Genomic DNA, 23,952 nt, shown 5'->3' with positions numbered 1-23,952 from the left:
GGTTCTGTGAAAAACTCAGGTAAAATTTTAATCAGCCTCTTCAATGTCAATGTCAAAATATTCTTTTTTTCAACAAAGCCCATAATATCTTTTTTAGTGTCTCTCATGAAATTTCATGTCCATTTGTAAGTACTTTGTAATGTTACTGTTATATTACAAAATATAAATGTTCAAAATAATAACACAAGTATTTTCACAACTGTATTTGGTTTCAGAAATTTGTATGAGAAAAAAATTCAAGTTTTTTAGTAATTACATTTTTATTTACCTGCTCTGTTTTGCAAATCTTTAATGTACTGTTCCATGTCTTTGGAAAAAAAAAAGTTTATCTGTTAAAAATAAACATGTCCTGCATATATACTGTGCTTGAATTATGTATCTTTTTGGCGTGTGTGTGTCATGGTCAAGTGTCTACATACTTTTAACCATATAGTGCATTTTGAATGTTCCAGAAATCACATGTTTAAAAGGAAGTGAATACATGACATGATGTTATGACAGCTGAGAATGAGCTCATCTATACTGATGTCAGTTACCAAACACAAACTTGTTTGACACTGACAATCATAGTATGATTATAAGACTGGTTTAGTACACAAACTGATCAACATTCTTCAAATAGAAAGGATGATTATAAACTAGTGGTGTTATAGATGTAGTGAAAATAGTAGTGAATATTTGAGCACTGATGAATTTCAGAGCTAGTATTTGGCTCACTTTTATGATAGTGTGCACTTGAGCTGGCATGGACTCCACAAACCCTTATAATCCATTTTAGATCAAATCCATTAAAGTGTTGCCTTAACACGTGCTTCAGTAGAAATACTGTATTAATGAAATCTGACCTTTAGCACGTAGCAGTTTACAGGGTCAGTATCAGCTTAGATTAAAATAAAGATCTAGACATTGTTCAGAATCTTAAAAATTAATAAAATACTATAGAAAAAACTTTCTGTGTTTTATGTATTTAAAAAAAATTGTAAAATTTAGTTAAACATTACTGTATTACTGTATTCTAATACAACCTACGTTATTTATAATAAAAAAATAAACGATTGACTTTAAAGTTAAAACTAAACATATTTCTATAAAATTATCCATTTTTGTTATTGCAAGAACTTATATTTTCTAATATACCACACTTTTTTTATTGTAGTCATGTGTATTCTATAAGTTATTTATAATACATTTATAAATAATTGACTTAAAGTTAAAACTAAACATATTTGGCTTTGTTTAAATGTCCATTTTTTTATTGCAAGAATTCATATTTTCTAATATACAACACACGGTTCCCAGCTTTTGGTAGCTATGATCTCAGCTATTCTTAAAGTTGTATTATTGTTATTGTAGTTCCTGTGAAAAAGTTATCTTTAAAGGCCTTTTTTCTGGAATTTCCTCTAAACAAATATGATATATAACTTTCCAGTAAAAATGAGTTGTGGTTGTGTGTGACAAGCACCTGATCAGGCCAGTAACACAGCATTATATAAACTCAGGAACAATGTGGCAGCTCTCTATTCAGTGCAGAACTCCATTCAGGTATTTATAATACACACACACACACACACACACACACACACACACACACACACACACACACACATTTGTATATTATTGTATATTATCTTAATTATATTATAATTAATCAAGATTGATAGACTAATGTAGGAAGCTGGTTTCACTTTTGTATTTCCTGTTTGCAACTATCTTAAACAAAGTGAAACCAGTGAACAAGTGGAACAGTTGTGAGTAATAGAGAAGAGGTGTGATATTTAGGAGAATGGAAAAAGCTAATCTTATTTAGTTCACATTGTCTTTTCACTACAGACACAGTCTAATTATATTGTCTCGGCAGAATGAAGGTTTTGCTTGTTGTCAGCGCTCTTGTGGCTCTGGCCACTGCGGCCAGAATCTCTTTGGAGGACCTGGAATTTCATGCCTGGAAACTGGAATTTGGTGAGAAATTTCCATCTTAAACTGTCAATGGAGCATTTCATAAAAGGATTTCTAGTAATATACACAGTGTACGTCTTAAAAATGGTAATAATAATAATAATAATAATAATAATAATAATAATAATAATAATAATAAAAATTAAGATTATTAATTTTATGAGAAAAGGATAATAATTAGGAAGGATTATTTAAAAAGGAAACTAATTTCAAATACATTTAACAGATTTTTTTTTTATTTTAATGTAAAAATTAACTAATTATATAATAGTACCGAAATAAATTAAAGACATACTGGAGCATTTTATTATATTTCCTAGATGCTGGTAAGGATAAATGTATACTTTTACTGATCTGTCATGATGTCTTAGTTCTTTCAGTGTTGGTTTTCCAGAGTAAATGCATGTTCCATTTGGTCTATAAACTACTAGTTCTAGTATATAAACTACTAGTGTATTAGTATAGTACAATATAGATGTTTGTTTTCATGGTTGCTTTGTTTAGGCATGTTAGGCTTTGGCAATTATGCACATTTTCAAATACTGTGTTGTTTCTCCTAGAATACATGGCTAGAAAATCGCAAGCTGGTTTTGGTACACAACATGCTGGCTGACCAGTGCATTATGAGCTACAGACTTGGCATGACCTACTTTGCAGACATGGTAATTAAAAAAATAATAAATTCTTTTGTATAACTTATGTGTAAGCCTTGTTTGGTCTGAGGCATAACCTTTGTCTATGGTGAGCCTTACAAGTAAAGTGCTGTAATTTTTTTCCACCATTTCTGTCTAACAGAACAACCAGGAATACAGACAGTCTGCTTTTAAGGGCTGCCTGGGAGCCTTCAACAAGACCAAGAAACACAGTGCAGTAACATTCCTCCGACAGGCAGGAGGAGCTGTTCTGCCAGATACTGTTGACTGGAGGAACTATGGCTATGTGACTGAGGTTAAAAACCAGTTGCATTGTGGTTCTTGCTGGACCTTCAGTGCGGTAAGGAGAAATAGGAGATTTTGAACTGATTATTATATATATCAAAGGATTTAAATTCAGTATATATTCAGAATTCATTATATTTTATATTTATATATTTAATTCAGAATATACTTACATACTTGCCCTAGCCTTGCCCACTGCCATTTAGACTTTAATTCCCTTGATTACAAAATTTCATTATGCGCCACATTAGTGGCCTACCTTTGTCCGCATTTGCCATCTTCTAAATGTATGGTGTCTAGAAAAAGACAATATTTTTTTCTCTATTCTGCTTCCATTAATCCTCTCTCAGACGGGGGCACTGGAGGGTCAGACAGTCAGGAAAACTGCAAAACTGGTGTCACTCAGCGAGCAGCAGCTAGTAGACTGCTCTTGGAATTTTGGTAACATGGGCTGTAATGGAGGCTGGATGGACTGGGCCTTTGAATATGTAACTGAAAATGGTGGATTGGACACAGAAGACTCCTACACCTATGAAGCTCATGTGAGTGGAAAACTGAAACAAACTTTATTAAAAGTTTGTTAAAAATAAAATGTCATAAAATAAAAATGTCAAATAAATGTCAGAAATGTTGGTTTATTTTGCCTTTGTTGTATATCTTTAATAAAAGGTGAATTCTCACCTCTCTTTCTAACTGCAGGATGGATCTTGCAGATATAATCCGGACACTGTTGGAGCCACCTGTACTGGCTTTGTGGACATAAACAGTGGAGATGAGAATGCTTTGCAGGAAGCCGTGGCCACCATCGGACCCATTTCTGTCGCCATAGATGCAGGCCACATGTCCTTCCAGCTCTATGAATCAGGTGAGTCTCACACAATCACCGATTAAGCAATGTACTATTTAAGCATGCTATCATCATATTGATTTATATAACTTGAGAAAGTTCTATGAATATTCTGAGACATTAGAGTTTCTTTTACTCATTTAATTAACTATATACAAAATAACTGCGTGATCTTAGAATAAAAATAATTAAGATTTTATCTAAAAATAAATGATTGCTTCAATGGATTTAGGTGTCTATGATGAACCTGACTGTAGCAGCACCGAGCTGGATCATGGCGTCCTGGCTGTTGGTTATGGGACTGATAATGGACAAGATTACTGGCTGGTCAAGAACAGGTAAAGAAAAACAAAACACAACCAATCACATATTACAATTATGGGTCTAACTTTATATACACTAACTTTAAAATTGTATTTCACAGCTGGGGCCTTCAGTGGGGACATACCGGCTATATCAAGATGTCAAGGAACAAGAATAACCAATGTGGCATTGCCACAAAATCCAGCTATCCTCTGGTTTAAAGGTGTGAACAATAAAGGTTACTAACTATGAGACATGTATCAGAAACTTTGATTTCCCCTGTCATTACCTCATTGTTAAAGATGTCTTTTATATCAAAGGACATCTTTAATAAGAAAATTATCAGAAATGATGATAAAGTTCTTATCGTGTTTAATATGACTGAGTGTGATTTAATGTGATTTGAAATGATCAACGTTCCCGCAACCATTTTACCTGAATATATTCATTACTGTGAAATATTTGATATTTCAAATATTTGAAATATACTACACTGCTTAGCTGACAGACAAACACAATCTACTTAAATTAAACATCGGAAGTAAATTATTAATTAAACAAATGCATTACGATAAATCATTACAATGTCTTTAATGTGTTTATGGCATTAACATGGATGCTAGTTCTGTGTATATACCACATTTTGTGTATTTGCTCATTATTTTCCATAAAAATGTATACACTCAATCCTCCTTGTTACTTAAGAGCAAAATGTATTCATAATCTGCAATAAAGATGTGATATGAGGTGGATGGATTATCTCGGCAAAGGGCAAGTGCTCACTAACACAGATTTAGGCAGATTTGTGAACAATATTTGAGAGAAATAGGTCTTTGTGTACACAGAAAAAGTCTTAGATCTTTGAGTTCAGCTCATGAAAAATGGTGGATAAACAAATGTGTTGTGTTTATATTTTTTTTCAGTGTATATTTACAATGTGGAAACATACCTTCGGTTGAAATTTTAATGTTTCGTCTCACAAGCATATTCATTCTAGCCAGCAGTCTGAACCCCTCAAATCTGTATAATTAATAATCTGGTGTTGTTGCAATACTTAATAAACTGACAACAAGTGAAACACCATTTTTACTATTACATGTTTAAGTTAAGTGGATGTACTTTAACAGATGAGGAATAAGGGGTTTTGACACTTAGCCCTGTTAACTTTCTGTTGACACGATTTGAACTTGTGACCTTTTTAGATAAGATAAGATAAGATAAGATATACCTTTATTCGTCCCACAATGGGGAAATTTCTCTGTTACAGCAGCAAAAACATATAAAAAGATCAAAGACATAATATAATATACAGTATATACAAAAACCAAAAATGTATAAAAAGAGTAGTGGTTACACTGAAGACATATTGCACATAGGTAATATTGCACATTTAAAAAAAATTATGTTATTGCACATGATTAAAATACTTTGTTATTGTTTAGTATTGCAGTGAAACAGTAATAACAGTGTGTGTTATTGTGACTGGTTCACTGGGAGCAGCTCTGATTTTGATCAGTATTTAAGTCCATTGCCTTAGTTTCATGTAACCAGACCTTCAGACTGATGGCAGAAGGTCTGTACTAAACAGCAGCTTTTTATTGGACAAGAACCTCCTGAGGGGGTATCTGACTGACATGTAGAGTTTCCTGGCGGTTGGTTAGTGCACTGATTTTGGGCAGGATTACTGTCTGGAAAGAAAAAAAAAACACAACAAAGTACATACAAAGAAGCAGTTTCTATTTGCTAGATTTTTAAGGAAATAGAATTTCTAGATGTTGATTAGACATCAATGATTAGATTTATTAGATAAAGTATATAAAAGCTGTAAAGGTTAATAGATTCAAAATAATAAATTCGTTTTTTCCACTTACAATTGACCCTAGATCTGCGCATGGCCTTATCTGACCAGCAAAGCCATGGTTTCTTCTGTGACCTTATTGTGATACTATTGTAGGGAATGCACAGATGAATTGCTCATTACTGTCACAGGTGACAGCGACAGCAAGTATGGCATCCCAGGATGGACTATCTGAGCCTGTGGATTTGATTCCATGACAAGTTGATGTCTGCAATGTTGCGGTCCAAGAAACAAACTTGGTCACAGGCTTAGTACACTGTCAGATAGAAGTGGTGTGCACCCGGCTTAGTAGACTTTATGAGCTGCTAAGTACCTACAGTGTTAGCCTTTTAAAGAACTACTGGATACCTGTCATGTCAGGAATACAGCAGTCAGCTCAAACATTTTCTAAGGCATTATAACTAGAACAGTTTCAAACTACTAATTCTGTCTTGCATGTTTTTTTCTTTTGTTTCCTTGGTCTTCACCTGCTTCAACTATACCCAAGGAGGAAATAGTTAATTTAATGGTCATGTCCACCTGACTTTGGAATCATCTCATGTAAAGTTATGTAATTTCTGCAATAAATGTGTATATGTTTAACTACTAGGTGTGTTGCCTTGTCTGTGTGACAAGCACCTGATTTGAGCCATGACATAGTGGCATATAAAGTCAGGAAACCCATTACAACTCTGCATCTGTAGAGAGCACAACAGAATCAGGTACGTACCACATACACCTAGATACACATTTTGTGAACTGGCTTCGCGCAGATTAATTATGTTTTTATTTTAAAGAACCAGCCACTCTGGTGAAACAGACAATCGAATTTCATGCAATTCAGAGACAAAGGATGCAAGTGTGATTGAATGAAAACAGAATGTGAATCTTTTATTCTGCTCTCTTCCTTCTACTTAGCACAGAGAACATCTCAATATTTGCAAAATGAGGGTTTTGATAGCTATCACTGCTCTCATGGCTCTGGCCAGTGCAGCCAGCATCTCTCTGGAAGACCTAGAGTTTCATTCCTGGAAATTAAAATTTGGTGAGAAATATTCTCATGCATAATCAAACTTTTTGTAAACATTAAAAAAGAATAGTAAGAACAAGAGTTAATAATCATTATACAGCAACAAAAATAGTTCAAATCAAAGTGCTTCACAAATATGAAACCAATTAAAAAGATTAAGGTATGCACTAATTTAATGTTTTTCATGTTGAGATGTCTTTTGCTTTTTTTCTCATAGGTAAGAGCTATAAATCTGTGGAGGAGGAGGCTCGGCGTAAGATGACTTGGCTAGAAAATCGCAAGCTGGTTCTGGTACACAACATGCTGGCTGACCAGGGCATTATGAGCTACAGACTTGGCATGACCTACTTTGCAGACATGGTGAGAAAAGAAAATATGTATAGGGTCTGGGACTACTATTGAAAATGATGCCTGTCTGTTTGTCTCACTGTTTGTCTGTCTGTCTAATTTCACTTATCTTTTTCTCTAACAGGATAACCAGGAGTACAGACAGTCTGTGTTTAAGGGCTGCCTGGGATCCTTCAACAAGACCAAGAAACACAATGCAGCTACATTTCTCCGACAGGCAGGAGGAGCTGTTTTGCCAGATTCTGTGGACTGGAGGGACAAAGGCTATGTGACTGAGGTTAAAGACCAGAAGCAGTGTGGTTCTTGCTGGGCCTTCAGTGCGGTAAGGGCAGGCTTGACATTTGGTTATGGTTAATCTGTGCTAGATCTAACAATTTACTGCTTTTCCAGGTCCTGCTGTGAATAACCTGTCTGTTTTCTTTGTTTGCCCTGTTCTCCATCTCTTTCGCTATCATCTGTCCTCTCTTAGACAGGGTCACTGGAAGGTCAGACATTTAGGAAGACAGGGAAGCTGGTGTCACTGAGTGAGCAACAATTGGTGGACTGCTCCTGGAAATATGGGAACATGGGATGCAGTGGTGGCTTGATGGACCAGGCTTTTGACTATATTAAGGACAACAAGGGAATTGACACAGAAGACTCCTACCCTTATGAAGCCACTGTGAGTGGAACATAAAAACACTCAGATGAACCCAATTTGATGGGCATTTTATACGTTTTTATAATTGTTTAAAACCCGTACTTGCTTTTGGTAGGATGAAATATTTTTACCAAAGCAATTATTTATATTAGCCATCAAGCCTACTTTTTTTTGTCCAATATTCATAAAGCACCCTATATCTCACTCTCGACAGGATGGGGACTGCAGGTTTAATCCAGACACTGTGGGAGCCACCTGCACAGGCTACGTGGATATAACCAGTGAAGATGAGAATGCTCTACAGGAAGCTGTGGCAACCATTGGACCCGTTTCCGTCGCTATAGATGCAGGCCACATATCCTTCCAGCTCTATGTATCTGGTGAGTCTTACACATACATTATAAACCAATCCTGTGTATAAACCAATCCTGTGCTTCCAGAATAATATGAATGCTATGATTTAGTGGTTTACATTTATTTAGCATAAATTAAAATGAATAATTGATTGTATAATGTTGGAATGGATGACAGGAATCTACAATGAGCCTGAATGTAGCAGCATGGACTTGGATCATGGTGTCTTGGCTGTTGGTTATGGCAAGGATAATGGAAAAGACTACTGGCTGGTCAAGAACAGGTAAAAAATCTCATGAATACATTTAAGAAGAGTTTTTATGCGCTACTACAAACAATTACAGTGCCGTGAAAAAATATTTGCCTCCACCCTCAAGCACACTTTGATTAAGCAGTAGGCCGATGATCCCAAACACACCAGCATTTATTATTATTATTGAAAAACTTTGTGTAATATTAAACTTTGCTCTATAATCTGAATCATTAAGTGTGACAAATATGAATAATATTATACAAAGAAAAATAACTAATACTTTTTCACAGCACTGTATGATTTAGCTCACTTCACATTTTGCTAAATGTCTTCTGGACAGTTACATAAAATGAGTATAACATCCCTGATCTACACTAATAAAACATTTCCTGATATATGTTATACATTATACTTTGAAATTAAAGTTCACCTCCTGCATTAAAAATGTGAGTACTCAACTTGAGGATAGTCTTTGTTTCATGACAATTGGAGTTAACAAGAAGAAAATGGTTACATAACTCACTCACATTTTACAGTGTAAAGGCACAGAGGGAATATTTGATTTTTTATTTATTTTTTTTTTTTTACAGAATTCCTATTCCTATTCTAAACAACTTTCTTAGTTAAGAAACTATCGAGCAAATTAAAGCCACTGGTCCACATTAACCACTAAATTACTCATTGCTTTTTTAACAGCTGGGGTCTCGATTGGGGTGATAACGGCTATATCAAGATGTCCAAGAATAAGAAAAACCAGTGTGGCATTGCCACAGCAGCCAGCTATCCTCTGGTTTAAAGGTCTGTACAAGAAAAATAAATTTATTTTAAATAATAGTAACTGACATTAATAGCTTTCAATTTATCAGTGTGTGTCAATATCTACTACATTAATAAATCTTTCACATTAACTGTGTAAATTCTTACTCGATGATACTTTTCTGCAGGTGACTGAAAAACGTCCATTGCAGCATCTACATGATCTGATTATGTAACACTACGTAATGGAATCTGTGTAAAAATGAAGTAATTCTTTTTTTTTTGGTGTAATATTGCTCTGTAAAACTGAATATTATAGCTGAACCTTATTTTCTACTCTTTCAAGTGGGCAGAAAGCATGGTTTGAAGACATACATGAGCATGAATGGAATAAATGGAATACAAAATAATAGAAATGTATGAAAAATATTAAAACACTGGACATTTTTAATACAATACTTTCTTAATACAGGGAAAATATTAATAAATGAAAGAAGTAGAAGATGTGTCATGTGATTTTCTAATGCACAATAGTTGACCTTGTTTAATACTATTTAATTATTATTGCCTTTAGACAATCAGAAAATAATAATTGACTAGCATTAATTCCTAAATCATTTACACAGCATATTCTGACATTATTGGTACTGGTGCTTTTAAATTCACCTTTACATGTGTTATCCTTTTGCTCTTTGTTCTTTCTTTTACAATGACTAACTACCATGATATATATAAAATATCAGAAAACACAATTACTTAGCTTTCTAAATTAAATAATATTGTGGCAACTATACTGACTATAGATTTTTTTTAAAAAAAACTTTTGATTTTTTTCAAAAAGTGGACCTTTTTGCAGTTTTTCTCCTCCTTTTGTATTTAATTATGAGGTTAAAATACTTCATTTTGGTGACCTTTTATGCACTAATCTGTGCTGGATTAGCTTGTCTGCTGGTATATCTTAACGAGCACGCTTTTTGATGCACCTAAATTATTTACTGCATTGTTGTCAAATTACTTCCTCATGTACCACCTTTGTCAGTCCATACACAGTTCATAAGTTTAAAGACCACACTAACAACAGAATAGATTTAATGAACTTTACTGAGGTATTAATAATAATTATTTTCATCATCATTTCTTGACTCTCTGTCAATGCCTCTTTGCTTGTTCCTGTATTTGTCTTGACACATGGATTTAGTACACTGGTCAGTTCCAATATTCTTGGGTGCAATTTGGAGAATGACCGGTCCTGTCTGATGCAGTTCTGCTGTGCACGCGCGGTCGCGCGCTCTGATCGAGTTCAGCTGAACGCGGGGAGGCGCGTGCTGTTTCTTGTTTCCCATGTAAACAGCAACTCGCATGGTGTGTTTAATCTATTTTGACTTATTTAAGGGAAACTTTGAGACTGAAAAGTTTTAACAAGCTAACCTAAATAGAAAAGGAAATGAATGTTTATATAATTGTAATAGTAATGAAATTACCTCGCTGGGACGTAACAGTTACGTTGCCAGTAAGTTATGAAAATACCAAAATAGTACGTAACTGGACCGTACATGGTTATCTCGCGAAGTTAGGAGACCGTAGTGGCGACGTAGTGATTTGGTACTGTAATGGTAATGAAATTAGGACGTAACAGTTACGTTGGTAAGTCATGAAATTACCAAAAATGACCAATAAATTACGTAACTAGTACGTCGTGTGTTAGCTGGGTAGGCATCGTAAATCAATTAATATACTAATCATTCCAGATAATTTACCCCACGCGGTCCGCTTTGAAGTTCTCAGAGGAACAAAGACGCGCACCGAAGGAGAGAAGCATTTCGATTGGCTCCAGTCTGCCGGTATTGGCCAATCACAAAAGTCGATATTGCACAGCCAATATCACTGAATATCCCACTATGTTTTATTATTATAATTACGCTACGTTTATATGGATATTATATTGTAGACTATTGAGTGGATAAAATAAAGAAATCCTTTTAATTATATATATTATATATTATATTTATAATTATATATATTTATAAAATATAATTATAATATAATAATATAATATAATAATATAATATAAATATAATATATATATATATAAAACCCCTCCCCCATCATTCAGAGGCGATGCTTCACCGTCGCTTTGAAAAGTGTATTGGAGAACTCTCTCTGAACTGCACGCGCGGCACACACACACACACACACACACACACACACGTCCAGCTACAATAATATATCATATTAATTTGAAACAGCAATTGATTAAAACAATGATGACAATAATCACATGAAATAAACGACTTAAATTCTGGACCCCCCTGCCTACGGGCTTGATAACTATTGTTGTTTGAACAGGAAGATTTTTGCATATTTCATCACATTCTATCTTGCCATTAGTAGTGTCAAATCTGCAATAAAATGCATTCAAATAATAAATAAAATAAAATAAATAAAAGTTTGACTATTACTTTCAGAACTATTATCCCTTTTATTAGACCTGCCCTTTAGTGTATTAAGTCCGTCCCATGCCTGTCTTACATTACCAGTTAGAAAATTACCCTCAATCTTATTTTTAAAATCAAATTTTGCTTTAAGAATTTCCCCCTGGTCTGTTTCATTTTCTCACACAGTAGCCTAATTCTCTATTACCGGAGCAAAAGGCAAACTTTCTTTCGTTGAGACACATTTTCAGCTGTTTAGTTACCCAAGGTTTGTTATTTGGGAAAATGTTCACAATCTTAATTTCGGACACAGTATCTTTACAAAACTTAATGTACCGCCGGATCAGTAGTCCGGTTTGCGCGAGTGGGACAATCCACATATTGTTGAAGAGTGGGAAAATACTTAGTCAAGTCACATGAATTGAAACCGGGTTGAATTAAAACGGGTTGTATAATATATATATATAATACACTAGTTTCACTATTTCAGTTGAATTACTGAAATACATTAACTTTTTCACAACATTCTAATTTATTGAGATGCACCTGTCTGGAATGGAAATTGGTGTCTCTAACAGACCTCTTCCTCAACCAACACTAACTGGAGTGCCCATGTACTGGGATCCTGAAAACCTTGTATTTTCCATAATCATGTTATAAGAACATACGAGCGTTATAAGAACATACGAGCAGGACACGTATTCTGAGTATGGATTATATTGAATTTATTTTCCTGCACAGAGAGCAGTAATAGAGAGACAATATTGAATCATGTAGGTATAGTTGAGCTCCACCAATTTAATCTCGTTAGAAAACACATGGAAAAATGGTACACAGGAAAAATGGCGCACATGGAAAATGTCGCACTGGAAGAATGGCACACATGGAAAATGTCGCACTGGAAGAATGGCGCATATGGAAAATGGTGCACTGGAAAATGGCGCACAGGAAGAATGGCGCATATGGAAAATGGCGCACTGGAAAATGGCGCACATGGAGAGATCATATAGTTCATTAATACGGAAAAACTATTGATATAATCGATTATAATAGTTTGTGCAATCCTTTTCATACTGTGTCTAAAATTGATCAAGAAAAAAATTGACAAAAGCAATAAAATAATATTAACTGGTTCGGGCACATTAATACATCTAAAAAAAATCATTAAAACAGCTCGACACCGCTTTAACATGGCACGAAGTTCTGGAAAAACTGTGCCCAGCATCAAAATAAGGTTTGCAATGATGCGCCCGAAGGCACGGGTTGAAGACCCAGTCAGTGACGTCACGATCTGCTAATTTGTTTAAAGTCATACCTACGTAATCACATCACCAAAATTGTACTTTTTTTTACATTGAAACTTGAAAAAAATATATATATAGACCTACCTACCGACCCTTTTTTTACTGTTATTTTGCAAACCAAAATATTTTTAAGGATGGCCTGAGCTTAATATATTTGACCTTTTATTGTGGAGCTACAACATATGTTCTCACACACAGCAGGTCTCCTTTGCTCTACTGCAGATTATTTAACTCAGCACGTCGTAGCGTCACCAATAGCGCAGCCAATAGGAAGCGCGCTCACATTAATGCAGGATTTAACTTAAACAACCCTCGAACTTTAATACTTAAAAGTTTAAATTGACAGATTGAGCTTAACTTTAATTTGGGGATCTATTTACTTTAATTTACCTGCTGTTGTGGTCCCTTAATGTTTTAATTGCATTTTTGGTCCCTTGTTTTACTCTGATTGGACAGATCCAAGCACGCGCTTATTAAATATTCACGAATTTGACGCGAACGTTCTAGAATTAAGGCGCCTCCACTTGTGCTTAAGTGTTTCCAAATAGTTTAAACGCTTCTGATTACAGATTGAAACGAGGAATCTGCAGAAGGAGCCGAGATAATATCAGGTATTTGTGTAGGATATAATCATATATCAGAAATAATCTGATCGTGTAAGTTATATAGGCTATTCGTATAGACCTTTTAAATTACTTTACACTCAGGAGGCGAGATAATTCTAGATAGCTGTTGTTAATTTTGTCCGAAACCTACTTTTGCGAACTAGTCCTAGGTTTTTCGCCTGATCGAGGCCAATCCAGTGCAGTAATATTCTCTGGAGTCTCAATGTCAATAATTATCAAAAAAAAAGTTGAAATTTTGATTCAGGGTCCTTAAGGGGCCCCAAAATGTTCGAACTGGGAGGAGCCAGCTTTACTAAAATGGCAATAACTTAAGAATTAAATGAGCTATCAACACCAAACTTGGGACACATGTGAAAGAGGTCAAACTGAGGCCACAGTTCAAAAACCGCGGCGATTGGCCACTTGGTGGCGCTATAACGGAAAAATCACTAAAAACAGCCCTTTTTTAAAAAAGCCATTGGACATCTCCTGTCAGTCTTCATTATCCTGTGTGACATCACCCGTTGAGCCACCAATCAACCAGAATCAGAATTAGAATCAGAAACAGAGACAGAAACACAAGGAGAAAGATGTGTGCTAATTTGTTAGAGGGCTCTATTGTTGTTCATTCGGTTTTAGTATGTCAGACTGTTCATGTATCCCAATTTCTTAGTTATTTTGTGTATGTGACTTGCGGGTCACTTTGTGTATGTGACTTGCGGGTCACTTTGTGTATGTGACTTGAGGGTCACTTTGTGTATGTGACTTGATGGTCACTTTGTGTATGTGACTTGCCGGTCACTCGTTCTGCATCTGAATGCTTGTGTTTCTTCGCTTTATGGATATGACTTTGTTTATTTTAGGGAAAACTGGACAGGTGAGTACTTCACATGACATATATTGTGCAACACGTTGGTAAGCTTTTCTGTATTAGAGACACTAGGTTAGGAGCGGGTGCCACCCTCTGTAACTTGCGGGTCACTTTGTGTATGTGAAAATCCTTTAAGGCCTTAAACTCCCTAAAGACCTTAAACGCTTGAACCCGGGAAATGCTGCTTGCAGCTTTAATTTTTTTTTAATTTATTGATTCATTAATTTATTTACCTTTTTTGTTATTTTGTTTTTATTTATTTTCCACGCAGGAGGCGAGCTAATTCCGGATAGCTTGTTGTTAATGGCATTTTTTTTTACTTCTTAATCAATCAACCTTTCTTTCTTTCTTTCTTTCTTTCTTTCTATTTATTTATTTATTCATTTATTCATTCATTCATTAATTCATTCATTCATTTAACAAATCATTTGTCATTGAAGATGGATGAATGTGTTAGATAGCTGCCTTGTTAACTAGTTAGCACAAGAGATCAACTGTCACAATCTGTAAGCAATTGTTTAGATGGATAAACATGTATAGTTCAATAACACTGAGCTCTTATCTGTTGATTACAAATCATTTAGCTAGGATGGACGTCAACCGCAGAAACTTTCCCAGCAAGTTGTGGCATTTGGTGAATGATCCTCAGATTTGCTCAATCTGCTGGGATGACAGTGGGGAAGGAATACTGATCTGTCAGGAGGCCTTCAAAGCTGAAGTCCTATCTACAGCCAAGCGGATGAACAAGTACTTCGAAACGAAAGACTTCATCAGTTTTATTCGCCAGCTAAACCTGTATGGCTTTAGAAAAGTGCACCCAGACTCTGAGATCTCAGAGTGGCCAGTCAGCACCATGCATCACTTTTCCAACCCCAACTTCAAACGGGCTAACCCAGAGCTTCTGGTCAATTTAAAGCGACTGACGCCTTCCAACAAGGCCAAGCTTGTCGCTGGGCCAGAAGTGTCCGACCAGTCAAGACATTCCCATTCTCCGATGCGGAATTCCCCTGAGAACTCTGCTGTGGTCGGTCAGTATGTGGGTTTATCAGAACAAACTATATATGGATATATATCAGAACAAACTATAAGTCAATATACTTTAATTGACTTGCTGTTGTGTTCCCTTAATGTTTTATTGAATTTTTTTTATTGGTGGGGTGTTTGAAATCTCAAAACAAAATATTCTCAAATAGCATCTTTTCTACGTTCACCTACAATTTATTAAACAGCAGGATTTCATTTTGCGATTGAATGAAGTCGCAGTCACTTGTTTTACTCTGATTGGATAAATCCAAGCCCGCGCTGTATTTTAACAGAACATTCTAGAATTACCACACGTCTACCTTAGTTTTGAATTTAAAGGCACAAGGTCCAAGCGTGCTTAAGTGTTTGCAAATAGTTTAAACGCTTCTGATCATGGATGAAAACGAGGATTCTCCAGAAGGAGCTGAGATTCCAAGTATTTGTATATGATCTAGTCATATATCAGTAATAATCCGATCGTGTAAGTCATGTAGGCTATTCGTATAGACCTTTTTTTTTATTAATTTTTTATTTATTTTACACTCATGAGGCCAGCCAACTCTGCACAGCTGTTGCTATCTTGTTGTTGATTTCAATTTTTTTGATGTCTTTATCATTATTTATTTATTGATCAAATCATTTGTTAATGAAAATGGATAAATGTGTTAGATAGCTGCCTTGCTAACTAGTTAGCACTTCAGATCAACTGTCACAATCTAGTTAGCAATTGTCTAGATGGATAAACATCTATAGTTTAATAACACTGAGCTCTTATCTTTTGGTTACAAATCATTTAGCTGGCATGGAAGTCAATGAAATACTTCACTCCGTCCGGATCAACCGCAGAAACTTTCCCAGCAAGTTGTGGCATTTGGTAAATGATCCTCGGATTTGCTCAATCTGCTGGGATGACAGTGGGGAAGGAATACTGATCTGCCAGGAGGCCTTCGAAGCTGAAGTGCTATCTACATCCAACAAGCGGATGAACAAGTACTTTGAAACAAAAGATTTCATCAGTTTTGTTCGTCAACTAAACCTGTACGGCTTCAGAAAAGTGCGCCCAGGCTCTGAGATCTCAGAGAGGCGAGACAGCACCATGCATCACTTTTCCAACCCCAACTTCAAACGGGCTAACCCAGAGCTTCTGGTCAAGCTAAAGCGACTGACGCCTTCCAACAAAGCCAAGCTTGCCGCTGGGCCAGAAGTGTCCAACCAGTCAAGACGTTCCTATTATCCGATGTGGAATTCACCTGAGAACTCTGCTGTGGTTGGTCAGTATATGGGCAGAACAAACTATAATTTATTCTTTTATTTATACATACATTTATCTTTAGTAAATACTTTACCCTGGTCAGTTTCAAGGTGGCTCCAGAGCCTGTCAAAATAAAACTGGGTGCTCTGAATGGGACGCCAGCCTATCACATACATTCATAACTATGTGCTATTTATTAGCATAACCCATCTATTTTGTGGCATGTAAGGGGGAGGATGTAGGAGTTATGAAATCTAAGTACATTAAGCAGCAGAAAGTACATACAGACAGTAATGGGAGCTCAGGATTGAAGCAGGGTTCTTTGGATCTATACTGTGAAAACACGACCCACTACCCCATAACTGTAGTAGCTGAGCTAGCTCTAGTACTCGAAAAAACGTTTTTTGGAAAGGTCAGTTTTGCATCAAGTAAGTAATATATGAAGGATTGGAATTTATAGAAAACTGCATGTAAGAATGATTTCTGGGCCCCGTGTGCATATTCAGACATCTTGGTCCTTTCCACCTTCCTTCTCATTCTCCTAACCGTTTTAGACCAGGTCCTTTGAAAAGAATTTGTAAGAATATGAAGGAAATTGTAAAGAAAACAGACAAAGAAAAAGTGCTAGCTATCTAACATTGTTGCCTTGGCATTCATCTGTACTTTTATTACTTTTTTTTTCATTAATGTATGATTTGTCTCTATCTGTTCAGGCACAGATTTAGTTGAGCATCAAGGAACTCCTTATCACCTGTACTCTCAGCAGGGGAAGGGGTCCAACACAACACCCCAAACACCCCAGGCATTTGTAACAGCTCATGGTGATTCACGCCCTGAGTTCTGTCACTTCCAGATGGATTTTTCGTGGGCACATCCATCCAGTCGAATGCTACAGGGCTCACATGGTGATTCAAGGTCTGAGTTCTGTCACTTCCAGACGGATTTTCCTTGGGCACATCCATCCAGTCGAATGCAACAGGGCTTACGTTGTGCAGTGCCTGATGGGAATTTAGGTGCCTTCATACCTCGTTACTCACAATGCAGACCTGATGCACCAGGTAATTAATAGTTAATAGTTAATAGTTTAATTACCCCAAGACTAATAACCAACCCAGTTGCATGCTGCTGTAGCAAACACAATAGTATTGGGCATTAGTATGACGTATGCTTGCATGCAATATTGGATGTAGCCAGGTGCAATTTTTCACAATTTCAGTGTTGTGTCTTAAGAAGCAACAGATATTTGTTTAACCTCCACGAGTATCACTTTATCTATCCAACTTTTTTCCCAAATATAAATTTCTAGGAAAATAAATTAATATGACATATATTATATTATCAGTCAATATAATTCTATTATATATTGTACACAAATTGTGCTTGCCTGATCTGTCTAGCCTCTAATAATGAGTGTAGTATAAAGCACAAAGAATGTAAAAATATTACAGTAATACATTTATACATTTATTTATAATATAACATTTAACATGTTATTTAAAATAAAATTTTCAGAACATGGCTTTCCTTTATGTCTTTAGTTCCACAAGCAGGCACTATAACCAGCAAGTCCCACAATGCCTTGCATATACTGCTTGTTATCAAAATGCAAGTGATTACAGCACTTGGCAGTGCATTTGGTTTTGTTTGAAAGCCTTCATATATGGTTTTTAACCTTATGTTTAATAACATATTTAAAGTGTTATTTGTGGTGCTTTATGCACATGATTTCTGTTGATTTAATGGACCCTTAATTTGGCCAACCAGTATATTAGTCAGGCTTTACATTGCACATGATCTATTTCTGTGTACATTGAGTGTTTATAATCAGAATCAGAATACTTTATTAATCCCCAGGGGGAAATTGGGTAATACAGTTATTTTAAAACCTGATATTTCACCTTGCCGTTTAGTCCAGTAGATGGACACTAGGAGCTGCATTGTATTGTAATGTTGTTCCAGAATAACGGATTAGTGAGATGTCTGTAACTTGTTACACAACAACGAGCCGTTTGTCAGATTTCATTGTTTTGTTTGTTTTATTGCAGAGTATCAGTGCTATATGCCAGGCTCCTTGGATTCAAACATGCGCTGCTCCCAACAAGAAGTTGCCTCCTACACTCATTGCGGCTTTGATCCTGTGAGAACTGAGAAACTTTTTTTTTAGTTTACGTACTAATCAAAAGGAATTGTCAGTGCAATAATTTTAGAATGTGTAGCTACAATAAGGTTTGATAGGAATGTAAACGAAAACCTTAATGTGTGCTGTAACACAGAATTTTACCACTTATTGTCCAGGACTACTCATTTAGCCACCGCCAGTACACTGTCCAGAATCCAAACTGGCAATCAGCTGATGCTCCAGATCCCAGGAAATGTTACATGAACCTGGATACTGATGAAGTGGAAGTTGAAGTGCAGGTAAGTTTAGGCAGAGCATTGCAGGTCAGATGAGATGTAAAAATAAGACCTTAATGTGTGCTGTAACACAGAATTTTACCACTCATTTTCCAGGACCTCTCAGTCAGCCATGTCCGTTGCACTACTCAAGATCCCAACTGGCAAACAGCTGATGATCCGGATCCCAGGAAAAGTTACATGAACCCAGATTTTCAAAGTGGAAAATGAAATGCAGGTCAGATTATACAGAAAGTATTATTATGCAGTTAAGCCACATTAGATGATCCCCATCAAGAACACCCCCTGTGCTAATAATAGACTTTGTGTAATATATATTGTATGTACTATAAGGACCAAAACTCTGTATCGATTACCAGGTTTATCACTTAAATCTGATAGTTCAAGGCAATATACTGTGCTTCATTTTTAAATGGATAATTCAAGGCCATATTTCATGTAATCACTCACATGTCTGCTCCTAAAATGCACTGATAATTGTAGTCGTTTTACCAAACAGCAGTGATGCACCTTGATACAATTTTATTTTGACTTTGTGAGATTGATTTTTTTTAATTAATGTATTTTTTTAACAAAAGTGCAAGGTAATAAAAAAAACACAAACCATAACCTAACCATAAATTGTTTACAATGTAAATCAGCATGTGCAACTATTCAGCTGGTAAAATGCTGTTAATCTATACTACTGTATTTACTAAGCAACCTGATTAATTCTGTTCTTTGCACCTGCTTTAACATGAACACACAGTTTCAAATTTGTTAATGTTTTTAGTCAATGCATGTCTCTTTCAATAAGTACACATGGGATGTACTGAGTCGGAATATCTCAGACAAGATTTTACAAAAGATCATATATCAGAACAACATTTCTAAGTAGTGCAAGTAGAGATTTCTTGCATTGGAAGTGATTAAAGAAGAGAACATCTCTGTGAGTGGTATCCAAATGTCATAGTGTGACCATCATGACTCCAAAACACTGTTTATAAGGTGATAGGTTTGAGATTATGCTATCTGATGCAAAGCATTAGTGTGTGAATGTGTGTTTGTTTTCTCCTCATTCAGGCTGCTGCTTTCATCTCTATTTAGACCACCATTGAGAAGTCACCTGGGAAGACAGTTGATTATCAAAGCCATCTTTATTATTTCCTGAATAATTTCTTTAATAAAAAGATAAATCCAAGATGTATCGAAAACATTAATATGCCAATAGCTCTTATATTGTATAGCTTTACTGCTGGTTGACTGAGGAGGCATTTTGTTTTATATCACTGAAATTAAACAAATGTATTATTGCAAGTATTCATACTGTAATTATTTGGGAACAAAAGGACAATTTTAAACACAACTGCATAACTAATAATACAATAAAATAAAACATAGAATGTGTACAAAATAACAGTTATTGCATGGTCAGTGCAAAAATGTGAGATACTAAACTAGATACTGCCTAAAGTTTAAAGCCGTTAGATGTTTGTCTAAAGGATAGAGACACATGATGGCTAGAAGCAAAATACTGTTCCACCAATAACATGCTGTTGTGCTATCAGCATGTATAGACCTTTAGAAATAAATGTTTTGTGAACTTGGGTAAATTTAGACTTGACCTGGCCTGAGGAGGTGTGCAGTTCTAAACTGCATGGGCACTGTTGTGTAATTCCCTGTGATACCTGGAAAGGCAGGAACAAAATCTGCTTATAAACCATGGAGGCATCAGCAGAGAAGACATATGGAAAAATCAGCAAGAAAAGAAGGTGGTTGCAGTGTGTTGCAGACTTTTCTGCAGTCAAAAAAATTCAGGAAGAATTATGACCAGCATTCCACTTTCACATACACACAAAACAAATATAGTAGCTGCTCAGGTTGTGAATGCATCCGTGTATATTAGCTGTTTTGTGTGTGCATAGTTAGAAGGACACATGGCCTGGTAGTAGGAATATAAACAATGGCTCCATTCGCAAGATTAGATTCAAATTTCAAATGTGCTCCATCTCCACTCAGAACTTAGCAAGTAGCATTGCACATAATACATGAGACAGTAAACATTACTGGATGGCTTCCTTTAGCTTGGTTTATTCATATACTATATAACATGGATAGACAGATCCATGTAACAAGGATAGATTCCATGTTCTTAAATCTAATTAGCTTTTAAAAACAGAACTTGATACTGAAAATCTGAGGTTTTTGATGCCAGATAATCAGAATAGTTTATTAAAATATTTTATATACACAAATATTTTTGAATAATTTTATATTCATTACTTGTTTAATTTTCCCTTCACCTCCCCTCCCAGGCCATGAAGCCTGTCCCAGGAATAATGTGAGCAGGTCTTGAAATTCATGGTGTATCAGTCATCAGTCTACTTCAGGGCATCACACACAAACACTCCATACAAAGAACTTTTATACAGTTGTGTTCTTCCACCTTGTAGGAACAAATGGGGAAGGCTCACATGAGTTTGCTGGTCAGGTGTCTATTCATCTATTTTACATTTGTATACATATATAGTAGATTTATATATAGTATATAGAACAAAGTACAGAAATCCAAATAGAACATGACAAACTCTACACAGACAGTAACTCTGGATTAAGCTCTGGAGTTGTGAAGTGCCCTCAGTACACACTGAGGCAATGTGTTGTCAATTCAAGACATTTAAATACTTCAGTATAATATCCTGTACTCTGCAGCAAAATCAGTGAATGAATATTTATTGAAATATGACTTCATGGAGAATTAAAAAAGCCCAGATTTTGCCCAAAACTGACAGACCTTTTAACAATCTTATTAATAAAAGAATAAGAAATAATGAGGAAATGTCTGAATTATGTCCATGTCCATACAGTGTAATGAGAAAAACATTGTATATAATACTACTACTACTACTACTACTACTACTACTACTACTACTACTACTACTAATAATAATAATAATAAAAAATACATTAGAACAATGCATTCAGTGAGGTCCTTTAGATATATATATAGTTGCATGTAGCAAACAAGATAAAATATTCCATTATTGATACACAAAGACATCAGACTGTTTTCTGGTCTGTTGTTAATCATGTTACTGACTACTGTTCTGACAATTAATCTACCTTCTATTCAACTTTCTAATATAACATATAATATAGCTGCTTTCTCCTCCCTCTGGCCCACACTTGTCACCCTCTTCATCTGATACACCACTTCTTCTGCCTCATCTGACAAACCCTGCAAGAAAGAAAATCTGCTGAGCCAAACAGCAGTGAGCATGAAAGACAGATAGAGAGAGAAGTACTGTACTTAACCTTCCAGAACGTACTGTGGAAAGTGTTCGTGTAGCACAAATGGTGGTGCTGCTTCTGTTCTTCTGGCCTGAAGAAAGTAAAGAAAGGGATATTTCACTATCACCACCACAATGACCTGATAGCAATGCACCAACAGATTTTCATCTGACTGTCACAGGCATACATCTGGTGTTACAGTGGAAATCTGTACAATGACACTAATCAATGGATTTTTTTTTCTTTGAATTTGAGTTCAGTAGTAAAATGAAATTTGAAAAAGGTTGTTGGATGATTTGCTAAAATAATTATTGATCAAGCTGCTTGTACACTTACACATGCACACTTATTTCTGCTACACTACTGAATAGTTTGCACTTTATGTGGTCTTGTGTACTGTTATATATTACACTATAATCATGGAGAAACAACATTTCATTCCAGTGTATACAAGCTATAGAGAGGAACAACAATAAAAATCTTTCTACTCATAAAATATAAATATGTGTAACTGTTTGAGAGGAACTTTGTTCTGACCTTTGTATCAGGGTTCAGGTCTTCACAGATCATACGCATGGTACTGATCCAGTTTCTATAGATACTATCTTCTTTAGGACTTGGCTTCTGTTCACTGTTTGACAAATTAAATAAGAGTTAAAAGTGTACAATCAAGTTAAACACACTAACTTAGCAATTTTTGAAGGGGGACACAAATGATACAGTCTAATTGTACTTATAAAGATATGTCCCCACAGTGAAAAACGTACTCGGTTACGAACGTAACCTCGGTTCCCTGAGATACGGAACGAGTACTGCGTATGGGGAAAAAGCTCCTTTTTTCCTCAATACTGAAGCCTTTTTCAATAACGCAGTGCAACTGCACTGCCATTGGTTTAATCTGTAAACCATTTTAAACCAATGACGGCGCTGCGTAGCTGCGCGAGCCTGTGGCGATGCAGCGCGCCAAAGCCCGCTAAAAAGGGGCGTGGCGTATAGCTATATAAGCAGTCAAATCGCCAGAGGAAATCAGGTCATACGACTGAAGCGACGACACTGAATCCGCAGCCTCGTGGCATATAACGCAGTACTCGTTCCGTATCTCAGGGAACCGAGGTTACGTTCGTAACCGAGTACGTTCAGTTTCGATACTCCACTCATACTGCGTATGGGGAACGAATTCAACCGCGCCGTGCCACGGTAGGGAACGATAAGACTTATCTTGAACACCCTGGGGCCCAGAGGATAAGTGAGAGGGCCGGAGCCGTCGAACCCTTGACGCAACACTGCTAAGAGGGAGCAAGCTCCCCGGAGGTGGTATGATGACGGAGTCTGAAGAGGCCGTCGTATCAAACCGAAAGAACCCGAGCGTGCAAGGTTGGGATGTCCAGGTTATAGAATCTGACAAAAGTGGACGGCGAGGACCAACTGGCCGCCTCACAGATGTCCTTGATAGAGACACCACCAGACCAGGCCCATGAAGAGGCCATCCCTCTAGTGGAGTGGGCTCTTACTCCTATG

General features: G+C 36.1%; 2 protein-coding genes and 1 pseudogene across 2 annotated transcripts; 2 read left to right on the top strand and 1 right to left on the bottom strand.

Moving 5' to 3' along the window:
• Nucleotides 1–23,952, bottom strand: part of LOC132852490 (procathepsin L-like) — a 61,078-nt pseudogene that overhangs the window by 20,164 nt on the left and 16,962 nt on the right.
• Nucleotides 1,744–4,736, top strand: LOC132852074 (procathepsin L-like). The gene is made up of 7 exons (XM_060879101.1): nucleotides 1,744–1,959; nucleotides 2,517–2,618; nucleotides 2,752–2,949; nucleotides 3,245–3,436; nucleotides 3,594–3,759; nucleotides 3,974–4,079; nucleotides 4,166–4,736. The coding sequence occupies exons 1-7, from the start codon at nucleotides 1,939–1,941 to the stop codon at nucleotides 4,263–4,265; spliced, it is 885 nt and encodes a 294-aa protein (XP_060735084.1). The 5' UTR covers nucleotides 1,744–1,938; the 3' UTR covers nucleotides 4,266–4,736.
• LOC132852070 (procathepsin L-like) lies at nucleotides 6,512–9,764 on the top strand. The gene is made up of 9 exons (XM_060879100.1): nucleotides 6,512–6,603; nucleotides 6,800–6,926; nucleotides 7,129–7,271; nucleotides 7,384–7,581; nucleotides 7,729–7,920; nucleotides 8,114–8,279; nucleotides 8,431–8,536; nucleotides 9,203–9,304; nucleotides 9,451–9,764. Exons 2-8 carry the CDS (start codon nucleotides 6,827–6,829, stop codon nucleotides 9,300–9,302), a joined length of 1,005 nt encoding a protein of 334 aa, XP_060735083.1. The 5' UTR covers nucleotides 6,512–6,603; nucleotides 6,800–6,826; the 3' UTR covers nucleotides 9,303–9,304; nucleotides 9,451–9,764.

Source organism: Tachysurus vachellii, chromosome 10 (assembly GCF_030014155.1).
Source record: "Tachysurus vachellii isolate PV-2020 chromosome 10, HZAU_Pvac_v1, whole genome shotgun sequence".
Taxonomy (NCBI): Eukaryota; Metazoa; Chordata; class Actinopteri; order Siluriformes; family Bagridae; genus Tachysurus; species Tachysurus vachellii.
The sequence above is the reverse complement of the archived record's forward strand: the minus strand, read 5'-3'. Positions and strand labels throughout refer to the sequence as shown.

Bases quoted from the DNA above. Each gene is read 5' to 3' on its own strand.
- LOC132852074 (XM_060879101.1), top strand. From the start codon at position 1,939: ATGCCTGGAAACTGGAATTTG. The intron at 2,950-3,244 runs GTAAGGAGAAAT...ATCCTCTCTCAG, and splicing joins CTTGCTGGACCTTCAGTGCG to ACGGGGGCACTGGAGGGTCA. The intron at 4,080-4,165 runs GTAAAGAAAAAC...TGTATTTCACAG, and splicing joins TACTGGCTGGTCAAGAACAG to CTGGGGCCTTCAGTGGGGAC.
- LOC132852070 (XM_060879100.1), top strand. From the start codon at position 6,827: ATGAGGGTTTTGATAGCTATCACTGCTCTCATGGCTCTGGCCAGTGCA. The intron at 7,272-7,383 runs GTGAGAAAAGAA...TTTCTCTAACAG, and splicing joins TGACCTACTTTGCAGACATG to GATAACCAGGAGTACAGACA. The intron at 7,582-7,728 runs GTAAGGGCAGGC...GTCCTCTCTTAG, and splicing joins CTTGCTGGGCCTTCAGTGCG to ACAGGGTCACTGGAAGGTCA.